The 21890-nt window shown below is 43.4% G+C and overlaps 1 protein-coding gene across 1 annotated transcript in view; it reads left to right on the top strand.

The window, feature by feature from the left end:
- Positions 1–19463, top strand: part of igdcc3 (immunoglobulin superfamily, DCC subclass, member 3) — a 119980-nt gene extending 100517 nt beyond the window's left edge. The window contains exons 8-14 of the mRNA XM_041174906.1: positions 6793–7040; positions 9066–9230; positions 13368–13556; positions 14384–14488; positions 16937–17075; positions 17484–17694; positions 19257–19463. Of these exons, the coding sequence (XP_041030840.1) occupies positions 6793–7040; positions 9066–9230; positions 13368–13556; positions 14384–14488; positions 16937–17075; positions 17484–17694; positions 19257–19463 (1264 nt within the window). The remainder of the gene's footprint in view (positions 1–6792; positions 7041–9065; positions 9231–13367; positions 13557–14383; positions 14489–16936; positions 17076–17483; positions 17695–19256) is intronic.
- Positions 19464–21890: the final 2427 nt, after the last annotated feature.

The following is a 21890-nucleotide window of genomic DNA, read 5'->3' as shown; positions in this document are numbered from 1 at the left end:
GCAGGTCCATTAACCAGTTGAGTTAGTTTTCAATTGGCCGTTGACAGGTCAGTGGGTGGGCAGCTGATTCAGCTGCGCCCCCACCGACCTGAAAATTGAAATGACGCAGGGTGATGTCGGGAGTTCCACCCGATGTCATCCCACGTGATTTTACGCGTTGGCAAGTGGGCCCCGCCCCTCACACGCCGACCTCAATATGTTTCAATAAGGTCACCTCTCATTCTTCTAAACTCCAACCTACCCAACCTCTCCTCATAAGAAAATCTCCCTATACCCAGGATCAACCTAGTGAACCTTCTCTGGACTGCCTCCAATGCCAGTATATCTTTCCTAGATAAGGGGACCAAAACTGTTCACAGTATTCTGGGTTTGGTCTAACTAGTGCCTTGTATAGTTTTAGCAAGACTTCCCTATTTTTATACTCCATTCCCTTTGAAATAAAGGCCAACATTCCATTTGCCTTCCCTATTACCTGCTGAACTTATATGTTAGCTTTTTGGGATTCATGCACAAGGACTCCCAAATCCCTCTGTGCTGCAGCTTTCTGCAGTCTTTCTCCATTTAAATAATTTTCAGTTCCTCTATTCTTCCTACCAAAGTGCATAACCTCATATTTTCCCACATTATGTTCCATCTGCCAAGGCTCTGCCCACTCACTTAACCTGTCTATATCCCTCTGTCGACTCCTTGTGTCATCCTCAACACTTGCCTTCCCACCTATTTTTGTGTCACCCACAAACTTGCCGATAGTACATTCACTTCACTCATCTAAGTCATTAATATATATTATCAATAATTGATGCCCCAGCACTGATCCCTGTGGCACTCCACTAGTTACAGGTTGCCATCCTGAAAATGCCCCTCTTATCCCGACTCTCTGTCTTCTATTAGTTAGCCAATCCTTTACCCATGCTAATGTATCACCCCCAACAACATGAGCTCATCTTATTGAGTAGCCTATGTGCGGTATCTTATGGAAATCCTTTCGGAAATCCAAATATATTATGTCTACTGGTTCCCCTGTATCTATCCTGCTTGTTGCCTCCTCAAAGAATTCTAATAAATCTGTCAGGCATGATTTCCCCTTCATGAAGCCATGCTGACTCTGCTTGATTAGATTATGTATTTCTAAATGCTCTGCTATTACATCCTTTTATAATAGATTCCAACGTTTTCCCAATGACAGATGTTAAGTTAACTGGCCTATAGTTACCTGTTATTTGTTTTCATCCATTCTTGAATGAGTGTTACATTGGCCATTCTCCAATCCTCTGAGACTTTCCCAGAATCTAAGGATTCTTGGAAGATTACTACCAGTGCATCCACTATCTCTGTAGCTACTTCTTTTAATATCCTAGAAAGGAACCCATCAGGTCCAGGGGACTTATCGGCCTTTAGCCCTATTAGTTTCCCTAGTACTTTTAGTGATAATTATATTTATTTCCTCACCACCCCCACCCCCATTTTCTACCTTGATTATTTAATATTTTTGGAATGCTATTAGTATCTTCTACCATGAAGATTGAAGCAAAGTATTTATTCAACTCCTCTGCCATTTTCTGGTTCCCCATTATTATTTCCCTTGCTTCATTCTCTAAGGAGGCTATGTTCACTTTGGCCTCTCTCGCTTTTTATATATTTAAAGAAACTCTTACTGTCCGTTTTTACAGTATTTGCTAGTTTACCCTCAAAATTTATTTTCTCCCTCTTCATTATTTTTTTGGCCATCTTTTGTTGGTTTTTAAAACTTTCCCAATCCTCTGGCTTACCACTAATCTTTGCCACATTATATGTTTTCTCTTTCAATTTGATACTGTCCTTAACTTCCTTGCTTAACCTTGGTTGGTTTATCCCCTTCCTTGAATCCTTCTTCCTCATTGGGATATATCTTTATTGAGAGTCATGAACTATTTTTTTAAATGTCTGCCATTGTTTATCAACCATCTTTTCTGCTAAGATCCTATCCCACTCCACTCCAGCCAACTCTGCCCTCATTCCATTGTAATTTCCCTTATTTAAGTTTAGCATAGTTGTTTCCAACCCAAGTTTCTCACTCTCAAACTGAATGCTACATTTTACCATATTATGGTCACTGTTTTCTCGGGGATCCTTTACTCTGAGATCATTTATTAAACTTGTCTCATTACACATTACCAGATCCAAAATAGCTTGATCTCTGGAAGGATTCACAACATATTGTTCTAAGAAACTGTCCCAAATATACTCTATAAATTCTTGCTTGTGTCTACCTCTGGCAATTTGATTTTCCCAATCTACATGAAGATTAAAGTCACCTATGATTAATGTACTGCCTTTTTTACATGCCCTCATTACCTCATGATTTATTCTCTGTCCCACAGTATGGCTACTGTCAGGGGGCCCATAGACTACTCCCACCAGTGTCTTCTTCCCCTTGTTATTTCTTACCTCCACCCATATGGATTCTACATCTTCCGATCCAAGATCATTTCTTGCTATTGCACTTATTTCATCTCGTGCTAACAAAGCTACCCCACCACCCTTTCCTTCCTGCATGTCCTTTTGAAAAGTCACAAACCTCTGAACATTTAGTTCCCAGCTTTGATCTCCTTGTAACCACATCTTCGTAATGGCTATAAGATCATGCCCATTAACCTCTATTTGTGCTATTAATTCATTTATTTTGTTCCAAATACTATGTGCCTTTAAGTAAAGAGTCATTAATTTTGTCTTTTTAGCATTTTTTCCCCTTTTGACCCTATTTTCTGCTTTTTAAAAATGTTAGTACACTCTGTGCCTTCCTGTCACACTCTGGGTATTATTACCTGAGTAGCTGCCCTGCAAGGCTGCTTTCCAGAACTCTACACCCCACCCCCCCCCCCAACCCCCCACCCACTATTTAGTTTAAAGCCCTCTACAGCCCTAGTTATTTCGTTCGCCAGGACACTGGTCCCAGCACAGTTCAAGCGAAGTCTGTCCCACCGGAACAGCTCCCTTCTCCCCCGGCAGTGGCGCCAGTGCCCCATGAACTGAAACCCATTCCTCCCATAAAAGCCTCTGGGGTTTCTTCTGACGGATCTTGGAAGGTGGATGGGTGGAGGGGGATGGAGAGACTTTTCCCAATCAACTCCAAGATCTCAGGCTTGACTGTTTCTCTGAATCTGTTGCCTGAAGTGGTCGTCAGTTCAATGCTAATGCCGTGAAGTAGGTCATCAATCTAGTTGTACCTGATGAGGAAACAACCCAGTGGGATTGGAGGCCCAGCCTTCCCAACTCAAGCTTAAGCCCTCTAGTTTCAATTTCCTTAAAAGTTCCCAAATTTTGTTTTGTTCTCCAGTCCCAGAGGAATGCCTCGTGTCAGATCCCCTTGCTTCCAGTGTCTCAGACCCTCCACATTATGGGTCTTTAAGACTGGTCATTGGTTTGGCCCTGTGACCTTGGGAAAGTCAGTCATGCTGATTTCTTGTGTGCAGGACAGCAGCCTTTGAATTTTCTTCTCTCAGTAGGCTGGAGCTTTATATATATATATATATATCTCTCTCTCTCTCTCTCTCTTTCACTTTGGTGTGAATGTCTGCTGGCACTAGCCCTGCATTGGCTTTCCCTTGGCAGCTGTCAGTGCATTGTATTGGACACGAGAGCTTCACAGGCATGTGATGTAAATTGCAGGAAGTAGTCAGACTCCCTCTATCCTTGCTACATTTCCCAGTGATGTGTAAATGGCACTGAGCCTTAATGAGAATTTAAAGGAAAGCAACCCTAAATATAGTGGCTATATCATTCTGATTGCAAAGGTAGTAAATGCGAAGGCTGTCAGGAATTTGCTCTCAATATCTAGCACTGAATTGATTAACCTAAAATTAGGCACGATGGCCTAGAAATTTGATGGCACTACACCAATTTTCAGGCACAGCATGCACGGCTGAGTGTCCAGTTTGACGGGCAAGTACGCACATGCTCATTGGTGCTGGAAGTGCACCACCCATTGTATCGGTAAAGGTAGAAAATGAGGCCTCCAGGGCCCCGTGCCTGAAATATTTAGGAGGCCTAAACCCTTGTTGAGGCTCTCTTTCCGAAATTGAGCTGTCCTGAATGTAGCCGCCATTAAGGAAACACACAAACCCGCAACCTGATACCCCGCTATTGGCTTCGGTGTGCCATGACCCCACGGTGACCCCTCCTCCCCGTCATAAAATCTGATAAAAGGGAAGAAATTCTTTTCACGTTTTTGACCTACATCACAGGATGGTTCAAGAGATACGTTTCACCCATCGATAGGCCTCCCTAGTAAAAGGAGGAAACGGCTGGCTTCAGAAGGAAAGTAGTGAGCTTATTCACTGATACAATATTGAAGTCAGGAGCAGTGAGGGAAGATACTGACAATGGGCGTTAGAGAAGTCTCTTTGATCTGTTGTCTTACTGGAGTTTATTAATCCCATCAGGACGCAGCACATTCAATGGGAAACTCCAGGAGCTCCAGGAAAACTCTGTATACAAGCAGACCTTTCTATTTCAAAGTGAAATGTCTTTCATTTGAATGTGGAAACCCTGATTGAAGTGTGCGGCGATGAACACGTGTCCACTACCCAGACAATGAAATGTTCACGTCTATTAAGTTGTGTGGGGAGAGGGGCCTGCATCTACCTTTCATCCTATAGGCTATTACAGAAGCTTCTCAATCGTAAACTAAAACGTTCTGACAAGAGTTCTCATTAATATTCCGGGAGTTGCTTTACATTCTTTGTCTTGTGTGTGTTACTTGGATTTAAAATTAGCTTTATGTGTTAAGCAATCAATCTTCGATTTTCTTTAATAAAGAACTGGAGATTTCGGTTGAATTTAGGGTGCAGTTATGTCAGTGATTGATAAATATCTGGGAAGGCTGTTTCTTCTCAGTTGTTGTTTTCCTTTGAATGTGGCATCTTTCACTTCTAATCTCTTAACGTAAAGCAAAATCATTACCGATGTCAGATAAAAGGACCTTGAAGATCTCTGGAGACACCTGGGATTCACACGAGGGCTCTCCTGCTCCATTGATGTTAGTCCAGTGGAAGATTAGCAGAAAATCCCTGGAGAAACAAAGTAAACAGAAACTTGTCTTACCCTGGTCGCGGAGGGTGGGATTCAGACCAGCGTTGGCAATTCCTGATCCAAATTCCCACTCTTACCTGAGCTAAAAGGTGGAGGTACCAAGTGGTTCTCAGGTATTAGGCTGTTTTTAAGTGCCCCCGCTGGTTGGGGTTTTGGGTGGGGGGGGTAGGCACGTAAAATAGGGCACCAAAATTGGCAGCTCACCCGCCATCTTCAAATAAGTAATCATGGCTCTATTAGGCCTATCAAGCTAATCGACCTGATAATGTAATAAAATGTTTGGCATGGCCAGCTGAGCAGGAACGGGCAGCCCGATTTTTTAAAAAAAGACCTTCAAAGTGGGGGAAAGAAGGCTGGGTTTGATCGTTGGGGGCTGTCCTTTGCCAGTTATAGGGCAGCGCCGCCCCCCCCACCCCCACTAAGATTGCACCTCCCACTTCCTTCTTACTCACCTCAAGCCTTAAATCCATCCCCCTCCCCCCATCCTGCTCCCATCCCTGACCTACGACAAACCGTCCCACTCCAAGACCCGAACTTACCAGCTCCGGCTGCAAGTGAAGTGGGAGAACCAAATTACATGCTGCCCACGTCCAGTCTGCAGATGTGCCAAATGGCCTCTCACCATTCCATCAACCCTTGCAGGAATCTTTGGGGAGAGTTCCCCCGGGACAATGGAAATGGCTCTCACCATTTACTGACGGTTGTGGAATCTCACAAGCTCCTGAAATGGGCAGGCTCCAACTCGCAACAGATACTGAAGTATTTTCAGCATATTCTCACGGCACTTTAGCACTTGTGAAATATGTCAGCTTGGCCATGAAGCAGGCCATGCCCTCAACAATTCTTTCAAACTGTCACCTTGCAGCCGGTTAAAAATGATTTGTGTTGTTTTACCTTGATTGGAATTTGAAGAAGTCTCGATGAAGAATGCATTTATTCAATCTTCAGCAACTTCCTGTTTGAATCCCTCCAGTTTTCTGCCCGTCCCACAGCCTGAACCAAAACCATGAATGACATCCTCTGCGACTAACCTCTAACCTTTCTCTTGCTCTTGCAACTACCTCTCTGCAGTTAGTTTTAACTGTTTAACAATTTCATCCTCTCCCAATGCCTCTCCTCCATTGTCCATCTTTGTGGGTTTACCTTTGTTTGATTCCACTTTCCGTAAACGTCTCTGGCAATGGCTTGTCTTCCCACCAACACTATCACCCAGTGACCCATCCCCTTCTTGTCATTGAGATGCAGCCACCTTGACAACGTTGTCCGGACACGTGAGGTCGACGTTGACATATTAGCTTTACCGCTCTCTGGTGACTATTGTGCGAGCTACTCTCAATTAGGGGCTTGACAGTTAACTTTATCAGCCCTGGTATAAGGAAGGGACAATTGATGAGGATTTCCACCACCAATTACTGTTTAATGTCCTTTCGAGAAGATTTGAATGTGTGAATGCTGGCTGAGCTTAGGTTGCCCTCCCATTGGTTGAATAGCCTCCAACATTCACTCTCAAGGCTCACACATGAATAATAGCCCTTAGATTAGATATGCAAGATTGATTGGTGGGATTGAAACTGTACACAAGGAGTCAACATCTTCAAGAGCAGGAGGATAAAACAAAAAAGAGATAATTGGAAAGGGAAAAAGATCAAGAAAAGTCAATGCCACTGACACATTTTTGACTTGCGGGATGCATGATGTATTTTATTTTCTCTCTTTTCCCAGTACTCTTACAATAAATGGGATCTCTCCAGAGGATGAAGCAATCTACCAGTGCATTGCTGAAAATGATGCTGGATCAACCCAAGCCAGCGCACGGTTAACAGTGCTGTGGGCAGAGGGCCTTCCTGGGCCTCCTCGAGAAGTAAAAGCTGCAGCTCTGTCTGCGACGACCATTCATGTGTCATGGAGCGAGCCCTCGGAGAATACACGAGACATTATCGGCTATGTGCTACACATCAGGAAAACTGCAGGTGGGTGAACCAGTCCCTTCTTTCACATGACCAGTTCGTTTTGGTCACTCAGTTTATACAACAGTGCCATTGAGAAATATAACTGACACAACATGGAGCAGTTACTTTCAGAAAAACTTTTAGCGTACAATAGTTGTGAGACAGTTAGTTGATAATTTGTTGATTGTTCCACAATAGACTAATAGCCAGCTCTACTAATTCTTCCAGAGAGATGGATAGAAATATTTTAAATTTATTCTTTCATGGGATATTGGCATCACTGGCTGTACCAGCATTTGTTGCCCGCCCCTAATTACCCTTGAGAAGGCGGTGGAGAACTGTTGCAGTCCATGTGGTGTAGGTACACCCATGTTGCTGTTAGGGAGGTGTTCCAGGATTTTGACCCAGCGACAGTGAAGGAACGGCAATATATTTCCAAGTCAGGGTGGTGTGCAGCTTGGAGGTGAACTTCCAGGTGCTGGTGTTCCCATGCAATACCTGTATATATGTTATCCATAGTGAACAAGTCACACAACCACTCGGAATCAAATTCTACCTTTAGCAAAAAGGTCATGTCCTTTGGTATATTTGAAGTCACTCTCTTTGTATGACAAAAATTATTTGTTTTTGTAACTGGACAGTCCTCTGACCATAGGATAAGATTTGACCCACCATAAGTTGGAGTGGACTCTTTCACCAGAAAATTGGTGACTGGGAACTATCCCAACCAAAAGAGCTCTCCCATTGTAAAATTATAATCTTCTGTGATCATATTATAGGGCCGCAAGACATTTACAGGTGAGGAAGGACATTCAGCTGCCTTGGTTCATTCATCCAGGAAGATTCCAGTGTCCCACACCATGGGGCTATTTCTGGTTTCTGCACCATTTGTGGAATATGTACCTTGCTTAATTTTTTCTTCCTTTGTGAAGTAGCTGTTAGCATTAAATTTAATCTGCTGTTACTCTGCATACTTGTATGCTTTACCACTCATTCTGTAATTTTGAGCACTGACTCTTCCAATTCCATTCTCCACCCTAGTCTTGTATCACCAGCATTAGGGAAATGGTGGCATAGTGATCATGTCACTGAACGAGCAACCCAGTGGCCCATGACAGCTGGTGGAATTAAAATCAATTAATTAAAATCTGGAATTGAAAACTAGCCTCAGTAATGGTGACCATGAAACTATCATCGATTGTCGTAAAAACCCATCTGGTTCACCAATGCCCTGTAGGGAAGGAAACCTGCTATCATTACCTGGTCTGGACTACATGTGGCTCCAGAGCCACAGTAGTGTGGTTGACTCTTAACCCCCTTCTGAAATGGGCTAGCAAGTTCAAGGGCAATTAGGGATCAACAACAAATGCTGGCTGTGCCAGTCAGTGATACCCATATCCCATGAAAGAAAAAAACATTGCCCACTTTGCACTGAGTTTCTGAACCGAAGTCATTTATGTAAATGAGGAAACAGTAGCGGTCTTAACACTGAATCCCAGGTTACTCCGCACAGAATTTCCTCCCACTCTGGCGAAACTCTCCTATTAAGTAATTTTTTTCTTCTAGGTTTTGCCTCAATTCTTATTGAGACCTAGGGTTTACTGGTAATTGCATGGGTCTTCGTCAAATGACTATTTTAAGTCCAGGATACTATGTCCTAAGGCTTTCTACAGTAGTAGTTTCCTCAAACAAGTTGAGAAGGTTGTCAGGCAGGATACTCACTTCTGAATCTGTGCTATTGCTGCTTTTCGAGGTTATTATAGTGCATTTTAATTAGGGGCCCACCCATGAGGCGCCCCAGACTCTCCTTACCAATAGACTGCAGGTTTTGTGATTGTGACGTTAAGCCTGAACCTTATTTCAAAGACTTTAATAGGTGACAGGTGTTTCCAGCAGGGGATGCAGCTACTAACTTGGCTGTGACTCTTACTAACCTAGGTTAAAGAGATCCCCATTCAGGTTGGATAACTCTGATTGATTACTGGTGTGGAGCAGGCATGAGTTTCTCCAGGCTATGCTTCCTGACCATTCTGTTGATTTTTGTAGATCCAATGGAGATGGAGTACCAGGAGGCTGTTAGCAAAACCACCCTCCAGCAAGTGGTGACTGACCTGCAGCCATCCACTGGCTACACTTTCTATATAAAGGCTTACACATCACGAGGTGCTAGCAAACCATCCGAGCCAGCTATCAGCAGCACGCTGGGCGAAGGCAAGTAGCATGGACTCTACAAGGACCGAAAGTGTGATTATTTCTGAGACACAAATTGTGGATGACTGAATATTTTGCTAATCTTTTGGCAAAGAAATATTTCATTGATCTATTTAAGTTGATTTAGGATTGTAAGAGTGGTTCGAGAGGGGACCTGAGTGAGATTATTTTCACTTTTTAAATTAATTTCTGATAATTGAGGTAATAGGGACTAAAATATTTCCCGTCTTCAGGCATCTAGTGTCATGCCAGGCATATTGCCCGTGAAAACTGGAGCTGCTTTTAAACCAAGGACAAGCTTGGAATTTATGGAAAATTGCTGAGATGGAAAAGAGGTTTTTGGCATGGAACAGAAATGTGATAAACTGTCAAATTGACATTAGAAAGTATCTCAGAACATGCTGGAAGGCAAACTGATGGGGCAGACTAACTGCATTATGCACAACAACATGGATATTTAATCATTACTGCTTTCTTCCAAAACTGGTCTTTTCCTCTTGAGCAACAAAAAATTTAGTATCTATGCACTTGAGAATTTATACATCATCTTACCCATAATTGCTGTTGCACTGGATTTAGGCACTGGGTTGTAGTTATCTCAATGCTGTGGGAATGCCCTACATTGGGGGAGCCAATGGCATAGTGGTATTGTCACTGGACAAGTAATCCAATGCTCTCGAGACCTGGGTTTGAATCCCACCATGGCAGATGATGGCATTTGAATTCAATAAAAATCTGGAATTAAAAGTCTAATGATGACCATGAAACCCTTGTCGATTGTTGTAAAAACCCATCTGGTTCACTAATGTCCTTTAGGGAAGGAAATCTGCTGACCTTATCTGGTCTGGCCTACATGTTGACCCTGAAATGGCCTACCAAGCCACTCAGTTGTATCAAACCGCTACAAAGTCTCAAAAGAGGAATGAAACCAGATGGACCACCATGCACACCCTAGGCACCAGAGACGACAATGGCAAACTCAGCCCTGTCAACCCTGCAAAGTCCTCCTTACTAACATCTGGGGACTAGTGCCAAAATTGAGAGAGCTGTGTCCCAGACAATGTCCCAGGCACCACCATCACCATCTCTGGGTATGTCCTGACAGACCCAGCAGAGGTGTCAGCGCAGTGGTATACATAACAAAAGAACCAGGAGCAGGAGTAGGCAATTCAGCCCCTCGAGCCTGCCCCGCCATTCAATACAATCATGGCTGTTCTCATTTTGGCCTCAACTCCAATTTCCCGCCCTCTCCCCATAACCTTTCAACCCGTTACTAATTAAAAATATAAGAACAGTCCTTTAGGCTTTACAGTCCTTTACAGTCGGAAGTGAGTTCCTCTGGAAGTCCACAACATCGACTCTGGACCCCTTTTAGTCTCATGGCATCAGGTCAAACATGGGCAAGGAAACCCTCTGCTAATTACCAAATACCGCCCTCCCTCAGTTGATGAATCAATGTTCCTCCATGTTGAACACCACTTGGAAGAAGCACAGGGTGGCATGAACGCATAATGTATTGTGGGTGTACCCTGGGACTCCAGTGTCTATCACCAAGAGTGGCTTGGTACTACTGACCGAGCTAACTGAGTCCTAAAGGACATAGCTGCTAGACTAGGTTTGCAGCAGGTGGTGAGGGAACCAACAAGAGGGAAAAACATATTTGACCTCATCCTCACCAACCTGCCTGCCACAGATGCATCTGTCCATGACAGTATCGGTAGGACTGACCACCGCACAGTCATTGTGAAGACAAAGTCCTGCCTTCACATTGAGGTTATGCTCCATCGTGTTGTGTGACACTACCACCGTGCTAAATGGGATAGATTTTGAACAGATCTAGTAAACTCAAGTTTGGGCATCCATGAGGCATTGTGGGCCATCAGCAGCAGCAGAATTTTATTTGGAACACAATCATGGACTCATGGTCCGGCATATCCCCCACTTTACCATTACCATCAAGCCAGGGGATCAACCCTGGTTCAATGAAGAGTGAGGGACGGCATGGCAGGAGCAGCACCAGGGATACCTAAAAATGAGGTGTCAACCTGGTGAAGCTATAACACAGGACTACTTGCATGCCAAACAGCATAAGCAGCAAGTGATAGACAGAGCTATGCAATCCCACAACCAATGGATCAGATCTAAGCTCTGCAGTCCTGCCACATCCAGTCGTGAATGGTGGTGGACACTTAAACAACTCACTGGTGGAGCAGGCACCACAAATATCCCCATCCTCAATGATGGAGGAGCCCAGAACATCAGTGCAAAAGATAAGGCTGAAGCATTTGCTACAATCTTCAGTCAGAAGTGCTGAGTGGATGATCCATCTCCTCCTCCTCTGGAGGTCTCCAGTCTCACAGATGCCAGTCTTCAGCCAATTCGATTCACTCCACGTGATATCAAGAAACGGCTGAAGGTCTGGATACTGCAAAGGTTGTGAGCACTGACAATATTCTGGCAATAGTACTGAAGGCTTGTGCTCCAGGATTTGTGTCCCTAGGCAAGCTGTTCCAGTACAGCTACCACACTGACATCTACCCAGCTATGTGGAAAATTGCTCAGGTATGTCGTGTACACAAAAAGTAGGACTAATTCAATGCAGCCAATTACTGCCCCATCAGTCTACTCTTGATCATCAGTAAAGTAATAGAAGGGGTCATGAACAGTGTGATCAAGTGGCTCTTGCTAAGCAATGACCTGCTCACTGACACCCAGTTTGGTTTCCGCCAGGGTCACTCAGCTCCTGACCTCATTACAGCCTTGCTTCAAACATGGTCAAAAGAGCTGAATTCCCGAGGTGAGTTGAGAGTAATTGCTCTTGACAACAAGGCCGCATTTGACCAAGTGTAGCATCAAGGAGCCCTAGCAAAACTGGAGTCAATGGGAATCAGGGAGAAAACTCTCCACTGGTTGGAGTCATACCTAGCACAAAAGAAGATGGTTGTGGTTGTTGGGGTCAGTCACCTCGGTGCCAGCACATCACTGCAGGAGTTTCTCAGGGCAGTGCCCTCGGCCCAACCATCTTCAGCTGCTTCATTAATGACCTTCCTTCCATCATAAGGTCAGAAGTGGGGATGTTCGCTGATGATTGCACAATGTTCAGCACCATTCAGGGCTCCTCAGACACTGAAGCAGTCCAAGTACAAATGCAGCAAGACCTGGACAAAATCCAAGTTTGTGCTGACAAGTGGCAAGTAACATTCACGCCACACAAGTGCCAGGCAATGATCACATCCAACTAGAGAGAATTTTACCATCATCCCTTGACGTTCAATGGCGTTACCATCACTGAACCCCCCACTATCAACATCCTGGGGATTACCATTGGCCAGAAACTGAGCTGGACTAGCCATATAAATACTGTGTTTGCAAGAGCAAGTCAGAGGCTAGGAATACTGTGACATATATCTCACCTCCTGACTCCCCAAAGCCCGTCCACCATCTACAAGGCACAAGTCAGGAGTGTGATGGTATACTCCCCACTTGCCTGGATGAGTGCAGCTCCCACAACACTCAAGAAGCTTAACACCATTCAGGACAAAGCAGTCCACTTATTGGCACCACATCCACAAACATTTACTCCCTCCACCACCAATGCATAGTGGCAGCAGTGTGTGTACCATCTCCAAGATGCACTACAGAAATTCACCAAGGCTCCTTAGACAGCACCTTCCAAACCCACGACCACTACCATCTAAGAAGGACAAGGGCAGCATCACCGCCTGGAAGTTCCCCTCCATGTCACTCACCATCCTGACTTGAAAATATTTCAACGTTCCTTCACTGTCACTGGGTCAAAATCCTGGAACTCCTTCCCTAACAGCACTGTGGGTGTACCTACACCACATGGACTGCAGCGGTTCAAGAAGGCAGCTCACCACCGCCTTCTCAAGGGCAACTAGAGATGGGCAATAAATGCTGGCCCAGCCAGTGAAGCCCACATCCTGTGAATGAATAGAAAATTTATACAGATGTTGACACTCATATTCATAGTTGCTGTACACCAGCAGACATCAGTGGCGTAATTTCTACTTGGAGTGACATCAGTAGATGATGAGCTGTATGGCAGCAGGCGGGACCTACTTTCCCATTTATTCAGTGTTCTTGCCATTGTATCCTGTCTTTTCTGTGTTTCAGTTCCAGCTGTACCAGCCCTTTTCATTAAAGTCTTGAACAGTACAGCAATCCAGGCTGCTTGGGAATCTACCATTAAGCTCGGGCAGCATGAAGGGTTCAAGCTGTATTATCGTAGGATTCATGGGGCACACTTCACTGGGCCTGTTCTCCTTCCAAGCAACGTGACATCGTACAACATAACTCAGCTGGGTAAGAGGACAGTCTCAATAATCACAAGAGGTAAAACCTACAAAGGGCGGGTGTGGGTTCTTCTGATCTCTCACTGCTTCAGTGAAACATCAACAGAACAAAGACCAATTCTCGGGAACAAAAACAGAATTACCTGGAAAAACTCAGCAGGTCTGGCAGCATCGGCGGAGAAGAAAAGAGTTGACGTTTCGAGTCCTCATGACCCTTTGACAGAACTATTGTTCTGTCGAAGGGTCATGAGGACTCGAAACGTCAACTCTTTTCTTCTCCGCCGATGCTGCCAGACCTGCTGAGTTTTTCCAGGTAATTCTGTTTTTGTTTTTGACTTCCAGCATCCGCAGTTTTTTTGTTTTTACCAACTCTCGGGATTTTGCTGACTCTATACTTGTAGGAACAGAATGAAGATTAACTCTGGGGATGTTCCCAACTGAACACTTAAGAATAACTTGATCGATTTTGTGCTCCTAATATGAAGACAGGCTCAAAGGGAGCACAGATTGGAGAATTGGCATTACAGTGTTGTTGGCATACCCCCCAATCCACGCTTTCTTTTCAATGTGGCCTCCATGGCTTGGGGTATGTGCTTAGTCAATGTATCTAATAGACAGAATCAGAACTGGTCCAAGGGTGCAGAGATTACTGTGACTATGCATAAATAGATACATTATGAGTTGGCCTTAGTGGTAAATATTATTCTATCCCTCTTATTTTATGCATATGCACACACAAATGTGAACCGAGCCTCACAAACATGGATTATCATGCCCGTCTGATTTGCTGTCTCTTGTGAGAGTATAATTGTAAAACTGATTTGTCTTTTGTCCAAGATCCAACGATTGCCTATGAAGTGAAGCTCCTAGCGTTCAATCGTCATGGAGACGGAAATTCCACGGTCCGCTTCGTGGCTCTGCGAGATGCTACTGAAAGATCTAGTGAGTAAAAGAGGCAGAGAGTAGGGATAAATGGATCTTTTCTGGTTGGCAAGTTGTAACTAGTGGAGTGCCGCAGGGATCAGTGCTGGGGCCTCAACTACTTATGACCTATGTCAATGATTTGAATGTTTGGTAGCTAAATTTGCCGATGACACCAAGATAGGTAGGAAAGTAAGTTGTCACAAGGAGGAAGAGAGTCTACAAAGAGATTTAGATAGGTTAGGTGAGTGGGCAAAAATTTGGCATATGGAGTATAACATGGGAAAATGTGAACTTGACAACTTTGGCAGGAAGAATGGAAAAGCAGTATACTATTTAAGCAGTATACTATAAAAGCAGTATACTAAAGTGGTGAGAGGTTGCAGAACTCGGAGGTACAGAGGGATCTGGGTGTCCTGCTACATGAATCACAATAAGTTAGTATGCAGTACAGCAAGTGATTAGGAAGGCAAATGGAATGTTGGTGTTTATTGCAAGGAGAATGGACTATAAAAGTAGGAAAATTTTACTGCAACTGTACAGGACCTGGTGAGACCACATCTGGAATAATGTATACAGTTTTAGTTTCCTTATTTGAAAAAGGATAGAATTGTGTTAGAAGCAGTTCAGAGAAGGTTCATTTGACTCATTCCTGGGATGAAGGGTTTATCTTCTGAAGAAAGGTTGAACAGCTTAAGCCTATACCCATTGTAATTTAGAAGAATGAGAGGTGAGTTTATTGAAACATATAAGATCCTAAGGGGACTGAAAGGGTAGATACCAGGAGGATGTTTCCTCTTGTGGGGGAGACTAGAACTCGGGGGAAAAGTTTAAGAAAATAAGGTTCCCTTTTAAGATGGGGGTGAGGAGAATTTTGTTCTCCCTGAAAGTTGTTTGTCTGTGGAATTCTCTTCCCTAGAAAGCAGTGGAAGCCAGATCATTGAATTTATTCAAGGCTGAGTTAGATTCTTGATAGACAATGGAGTCAAGGGTTGGGGGGGAGGGGGAACAGGAAAATGGAGTTGAGACTGCAACCAGATCAGCCATGATCTTATCGAATGGCAGAGCAGACTCAATGGGCCGAAAAGCCCACTCCTGCTCCTATGTCCCTATGAATGAACGTGATAAAAGTTTGAAAGCGAACATCTCTTCAGGCTTTAGCCCGGGCAAGCAGCCAACCAATGTTTTCAGAGAGTGATGTTTATTGAAGCATCTGATTGGTCTGCACTGAATTTGTGGGCGCAGTAGGTCCATACCAGGTGTTGAAGTCACACCTGCCTGTTTTGGTAGTTCAGGTGAATGTTAAAGAGCCAGTGGCATTTTTTGAAGAGGAGCAGAACCAATATCCTGGCCAAGATCTTGTTCCCTCTCAACTAATGCCTCCAAAAATTACTTTCACCTTATTTCTGTTTATGGGGTATTGCTGGCACAAAATGGCTCCTGTGTTTGACAACATAGAAGTGGTAACTCCATTTCACACGGGGTTCATTGAGTTAAAATAGTGGTTCTCGTAATGTGGTTTGCAAATGCTGATGCTCCCCGAGGGCTCTCCGGCTGGTCTGCGGGCTAGTCCAAAATGCAAGTCACTGACACACAACACCATGGCCGAGCCACACAAGAGGCCAGAGCCCTCATCCCGACCAATCGCATGGCGTCACGTTACTGTTACAACTTGCATCTGTGAGTTTGGATTTTTAACACTTGGGCTGAAAACAAAGAAGAGGAACTGGCCGCACATACAGCCCGACAATGAGACTGAAGCTCTCCAGCTTGGAACCAGATGTCACCTCATTGGTGTCTCCTCAAAAGCAGCACCATTCTTCCCATTCATTCGGATGAGTATTTTTTGCAGTGGCGAGTGAAAGTGGGTAAGGTGGGACTGGTAGGTAGTCTGCAGGGCCTTTTGCCCCACGGACAAAAAGGTTTGAGAACCACTGAGTTAACACACTTTGAAATGTTTTTTGACTTGATTAAGCGATGTGGAAATTATTATTTTTATTAGACAATTACTATTATTAGACATTGCGTCAAATGCTATGTTGATGGGCTTATACCAACTAATGAAATCCAGCATTTATAAACTCGAGAAGGCAAAGTAACCCATCAGGATTGGATGGAAGACTAGTGTAGGAAAAAGGAAAGGCTGAGGGAGGTAAAGAGATTCCGAAAGTAGTACAAAGGTTGAGTCTTGATGTTAACAGAGTTAAGATGTAGCAAGAAGGAAGAGTGTGGCAGTAGCACTTAGGATTGACAAAAGAAGAAAGTTCAGAGGGACAGTAACAATATTGACAAAATAGCGATAAAGGCTGCAGTAGAGAGAAGGGTTGGAAGCTGCAGATGAAAGAAGAGCTGCCTTTCAGATAGCAAGATTCTTCTGGTGTCTTGCCTAGGAGAACAAGAGAGCTGAACAGTCTCATGTGAGATGGGATTGCTTCTGATATCATTAATAAAAGGCATTTTGTGTTATAGTTCTGAACACTCCATGTGACTGCCTGAAAGAGGAACACAGTAGCAAAACATCGACAACTGGCATCATCATTGGAACCCACATCGGTGTCACCTGCATTATCTTCTGCGTTCTATTCCTGGTTTTTGGATATCGTGGAAGGTACATGCTCCACAGATTTTTGAGAGGGTAGCCTCCTGTATCGTTGCAACACTAAAAGTGTAAATGTTGAAGCACAGTTAACAAAATAGGTTCCGTTATGCATTGGGAAGCTTGTCTGTACGTATGTGTGTGTATGCGAGTGTGCAAGTATGCATGCATGTGCTTATGTGCATGCCCATTTCATGATTCATTACAGAAATGGACATGCACAGAAGCCTTAACAGTAACAAACATACAAGCAGCATCCTTTGTTACTGTGTAAGTACTACACACATACAGAAGGTGAGATATAAACAAATTATGCAGGGCCAGATGTGAGTGAATGGTTCTCTTTTACCAAGAACTTACATTAAGTAATATTTTCATGAATTGTGAACTAAGCCTGTCCCTTGGGAATTACATTTCTAGGTTGCTAATGTGTAAAAATGTTGAGGACCGTCTGGCTACCCCTCAGACTCCATCCAGGGCTCAAAGAAATTCACAAGGACTGGTCCTGAATGGTGGACCGCGGAGAGGTCGAGAAGAGTTCACGCCCAATAGGAAGATGGCTGACCTGAATGAACTGGAAAGACTGTTTCCTGCACCAGTTCCTAATGATCATCAACACAAGGGAATTACGGTAAGATCTGCTAGTGAGGATCGACTCAAAGGCAGTCAATATTACTGAGAAAATTTAAAGGGATCAAGACCCTGAATTTCCCTGCCACTGGGAGGTCCCATCCTGATGTAAAATGGTTGGGAATCTAGCTGCGGAAATTTGGACAAGTCCCAGGAACATTGTCTCCATCCCGAAGACTCACTGCTACTGGTTTACCACGCTGCCCCAAAATAACCCATGATATAATAGGAGGTGGGGTTCAGAATTCTCATGGGTGTCTGCCCCATTATCTGGCTGGCAATCCAGGCACTGGGCCAGACAATCTGAAGAGCATGAGCTTATGGAGAGGGGGCCACCTTCTGAGCAGGTGCCCATGACGTGCCCACCCTGTCACAGGTGCTGGCTGGCAGTATGTTGATGTGTCAACACTTCCTGGATAGTCCATCAGGGTCAGGAGCAGAGTTCAGCAGTGTCCATTCCAAGGCAAGGACCTATGGGTCCCATATTGGTAGTGTTTTCGAATGGGCTGTTTAATTGAGAAAGTAGAAAGACTTGTCATGATACTTGTTCCTTTCCTCTGCCCATTAACTGTAGAATGGCTACAACTCAGTAAATTGCCCCTTCCTGTGCATCTGCACTCATTTTCTCCCCTGAGGTGGTGCTAGGTGACCCAGATCCCATAAAACAAAGCTGAAGATGTTTGTGCTGTTTTGCCAACTTGACAATGCAAGGACACTGCTCAACTTCTGCATATCCTTTCACAACAAAATGAATGGGAGTCATACCAGCAGTGAGCTAAACCCACACACCATACAATGGACTATAGACCACCAGGACAGATGTACAGTTTTTGAGTTTTCAGCTTAATTTCCTTTAGTTTCATCCATCCATATTTATTTGTCTGATTTGGGAGATTAAACAAGTAGGGGAAGAGTCCATGAAAGTACAAATTTTAAATGTGCCCCTGACTACAAGCTCTCACTATTTAATATAAACCTAAGCAATAATCTGTCTGCAGTCTCGCCATAGAATTAATTTGGCTCCCTGTAAATTAGGTGCGTAAGAAGTATACAGATTGTACGATAAATGAAAGAGCATGAAAGTACACAATAGTATCGAGTGCATGGAAGAAACTATATTCCCGGGTCCTTACTAAAAGGTAAGGCTCACACGATAAACTGAAGATTCCCCTCTTATTGTGTCCAGGGAAAAGATCACTAGTGGATTATAGATGGCTGGTTAGAGCTATTCTTGAAGGTATGCCATTAAGTGTTTGTTAGCAAATTTGTTAGCTTTGCAGAGTTATATTAGAACGTTTCTTTATGTACTTGAAGGGTAGAAATGATGTGATTGTTCAAACGCTTAATGAGCTTGTATACATTTCCTAACTTAAGTAGCGGTGTTAACCAATTTACATATTAACACTTAGTGCTCATGTTCATCCAATGGAGAAAGGAAATTGGTGCATTAAGCATTTATATAATAATGTCACAGAGTAATTTCTAATTTCTAGTTATTTATATCTTGGAGTAATGCTATGTTTTCTCTTTTTCTCCCCCTTTATTTCTTCCTATTCCCAACAGTCTAATAATATCTCCCCCATCTCTGAAGAACAGCCCAGTTTGATCTGCCAGAACTCTGTGTTCCCACTGGACGAGTTTGTTGTGACTCAGGAACAGCACACTACCTTCCAAACCGTTGTACAGTGTTCTTTAGACCACCCTGAATTAAATGTTAATCAGCTCAGCTTCACCGTAGTGAAAGACAGTAGTTCAGTTGCCACAGAGTGAAACTTTGAGAGAAGCCAAGTCTCATTGCCTACCTGTAGGTTTATTACTGGAACTCACATGCTGATATTTATTGTTTTCCTATCTGATGGCATCTACACTAGGACCACCAGTCTCAGGTCATGTTCTACAGTGGATTTGCTGAAAATTAAGTCTGTTTGTATCCTCAAAAAACCTCAGGCATGTTGTAATGAAGGTACTTCAAACTGGTGTAGTTTATCTATGAAACTTACCTTATGAGGATGCATTTCAGGCCTACACACGTCAGATTTTTACCATTTGCAAACACACATCAGTTTGTTGGCCTGCTGTTCATTGGTCTTGACTTGTAAAAATTGCTTTGATGTAAAACAACTACCAACATCAGTTTAGTAAGGCCATAGCAGGTCTCCATGCAGGGATTCGATAGATTTCACAGTGTATCAATCTCAGGTTACAGGTTCAATAATTTCAGTGGTGGATTCTTGACAAACAAAGTGACTGGTGAGGCCTACGTGGAGGCTACTAATAAGACTTGGAAAAACAACTCAAAGAAAAGTTTGATGATTGAAAACTACCTCAGCCGCATTGAATGTCTTCTAAAGAAACTGCTCAAATTGGTATCTTCCTTCCTGCGAGTAGAATAGCATTTGGTCAGTACAGATGCAGTACTACCTCAAGGCCTCACTCATCTACCATTTTCCCTGAAGAAGAGGAGAAAAGCACTTCCAAATATAGAGAGAAACATTCTACCTCAAATTTTATAGAACTCCATTCTGTGTTGTGGGATGGTTTTCCCTCCATTGATGTACGTGGTGATTTAACCAAATTTCCTGCCTGCTTTAGGCTGAGGCGTGGAATTAATGGTCATTACTTTTTCGTATGTTACACTGTATATAGCCATGTCTTATGTGTTTGCATTATTTTTTACATTACAAAGGTGTTTATTCTTGTTGATTGTAATGTTTATCAGAGAAATATTTTTTATCATCGTTCCTTACTCAAGAACGTCACCAAAGACATGCTTTTGAAAAAAAATGAACACGGCTCTGGTTTTCCATTCAGCCCCTAATGTGTCGCTGTGCAGAGCCTTGCCATAATGCTCGCACATCTCAGTTAGGTCAGAGCACATTCCAAACTGAAGGATAACAATGTAACCAGTGTTGAGTCAAACATTCCCAGTCCTGACTCCTGTCAGACCTCCCAGGATTTCAGTAACATTCAAAAGAATCTGTAGCCTTGGAAAGGAAGGTTCATTACTGACATCAGCCCTGACTTGATTGTTTTGTTCGTGTGGACGAGAGTCATAGATGTGAACCACCCACTTTTGATGGGGACCTCTCCTCGCTATGCCAGACGAAGCAGAACTTCACAAAGGACGACCACGTCAGAGGATCGATATCGGGAATGTTCCTCCAAAAAGGTGCAGAGAAAAAGAGAAGTAAAAATCACAGATGTGAAGTCGGGAGCTATGATGAGAACCCCCTCCATAAAACAAGCCATGGCATAGGCTGGCTGACCTCCATATGGACACGTCTAAGATACAGCAGTAATTTAGTCTGCATCTAAGCTTTCTTCTCCTTTTGATAATTTGCAGTCTTATTGTACCTCATGTTTTGATGCCCAGGTTCTGTGCTCCGTCAAGAGCATTTCAGCCTGTATGGGTGTTTACAATGCCCATGTTTCTGAACTTCATTTGCTGTGATGCCCCCTGTTTCTGTACAACTGTTTGTAGTTATAAGTGAAAATGGTTAGTTTCTGTGAAGCCTTATCCGTGCAGTTTTATTAGATGGTGGGCAGTCAGTTATCTACCTCAGTATTAACCGCCTGATCCTTCTGGTGAGCTTGCTGTCAGCCTCCTCCCATTACTCCAACACTAACACAGTGTCAGGATTTAATTTTCATCATCACTGCGGTCTGCACTTGTTATCAATCTTGTAAAACTGTTTGAAGCCACTTAACGTGAGATTTCGAGAGGAAAAAAAAACAATTTCTATCCTTCAGTGTAACTAGAATGAAGTTGTTAAGTACTGAATGTTCATCCAGAGTTTTATGGCTGGTCCTTTGAGTATTGCATTAAATATTAAAATCCTTTTAATCCTTTAATCTTGGATGAGATGTTCAGGAAGTTCCACGTTCAATGTTACAAATATGTAAAGGAGGTTTGTGCCAGTTATTCTCCACAAGTATTTTCTGATCTCTGAGGAAGTTTGTAAGCATGGCTCTCACATGATCTTTGTGGATTGGAAACCAGGATTGGCATTGGTTTGAAATCAGAGGAAGAGAAAGGAGGAAACGAGCACGCAATGATTGTACATTGTGTTATCCCTTTAAGAAAGCTGCTTTCTTCATGTTTTAAAGTAATATTCAAAGGATGTACACAAAGGGCCTGTTTTTCAAAGACATTTTCTGGAGGGGCTTGTTGCAAAATCAGTCCTACAAAGGACTGTG

Source organism: Carcharodon carcharias, chromosome 26 (genome assembly GCF_017639515.1).
Source record: "Carcharodon carcharias isolate sCarCar2 chromosome 26, sCarCar2.pri, whole genome shotgun sequence".
In the NCBI taxonomy this organism is placed as follows: domain Eukaryota; kingdom Metazoa; phylum Chordata; class Chondrichthyes; order Lamniformes; family Lamnidae; genus Carcharodon; species Carcharodon carcharias.
This window is presented reverse-complemented; position numbering and strand designations above follow the sequence as displayed.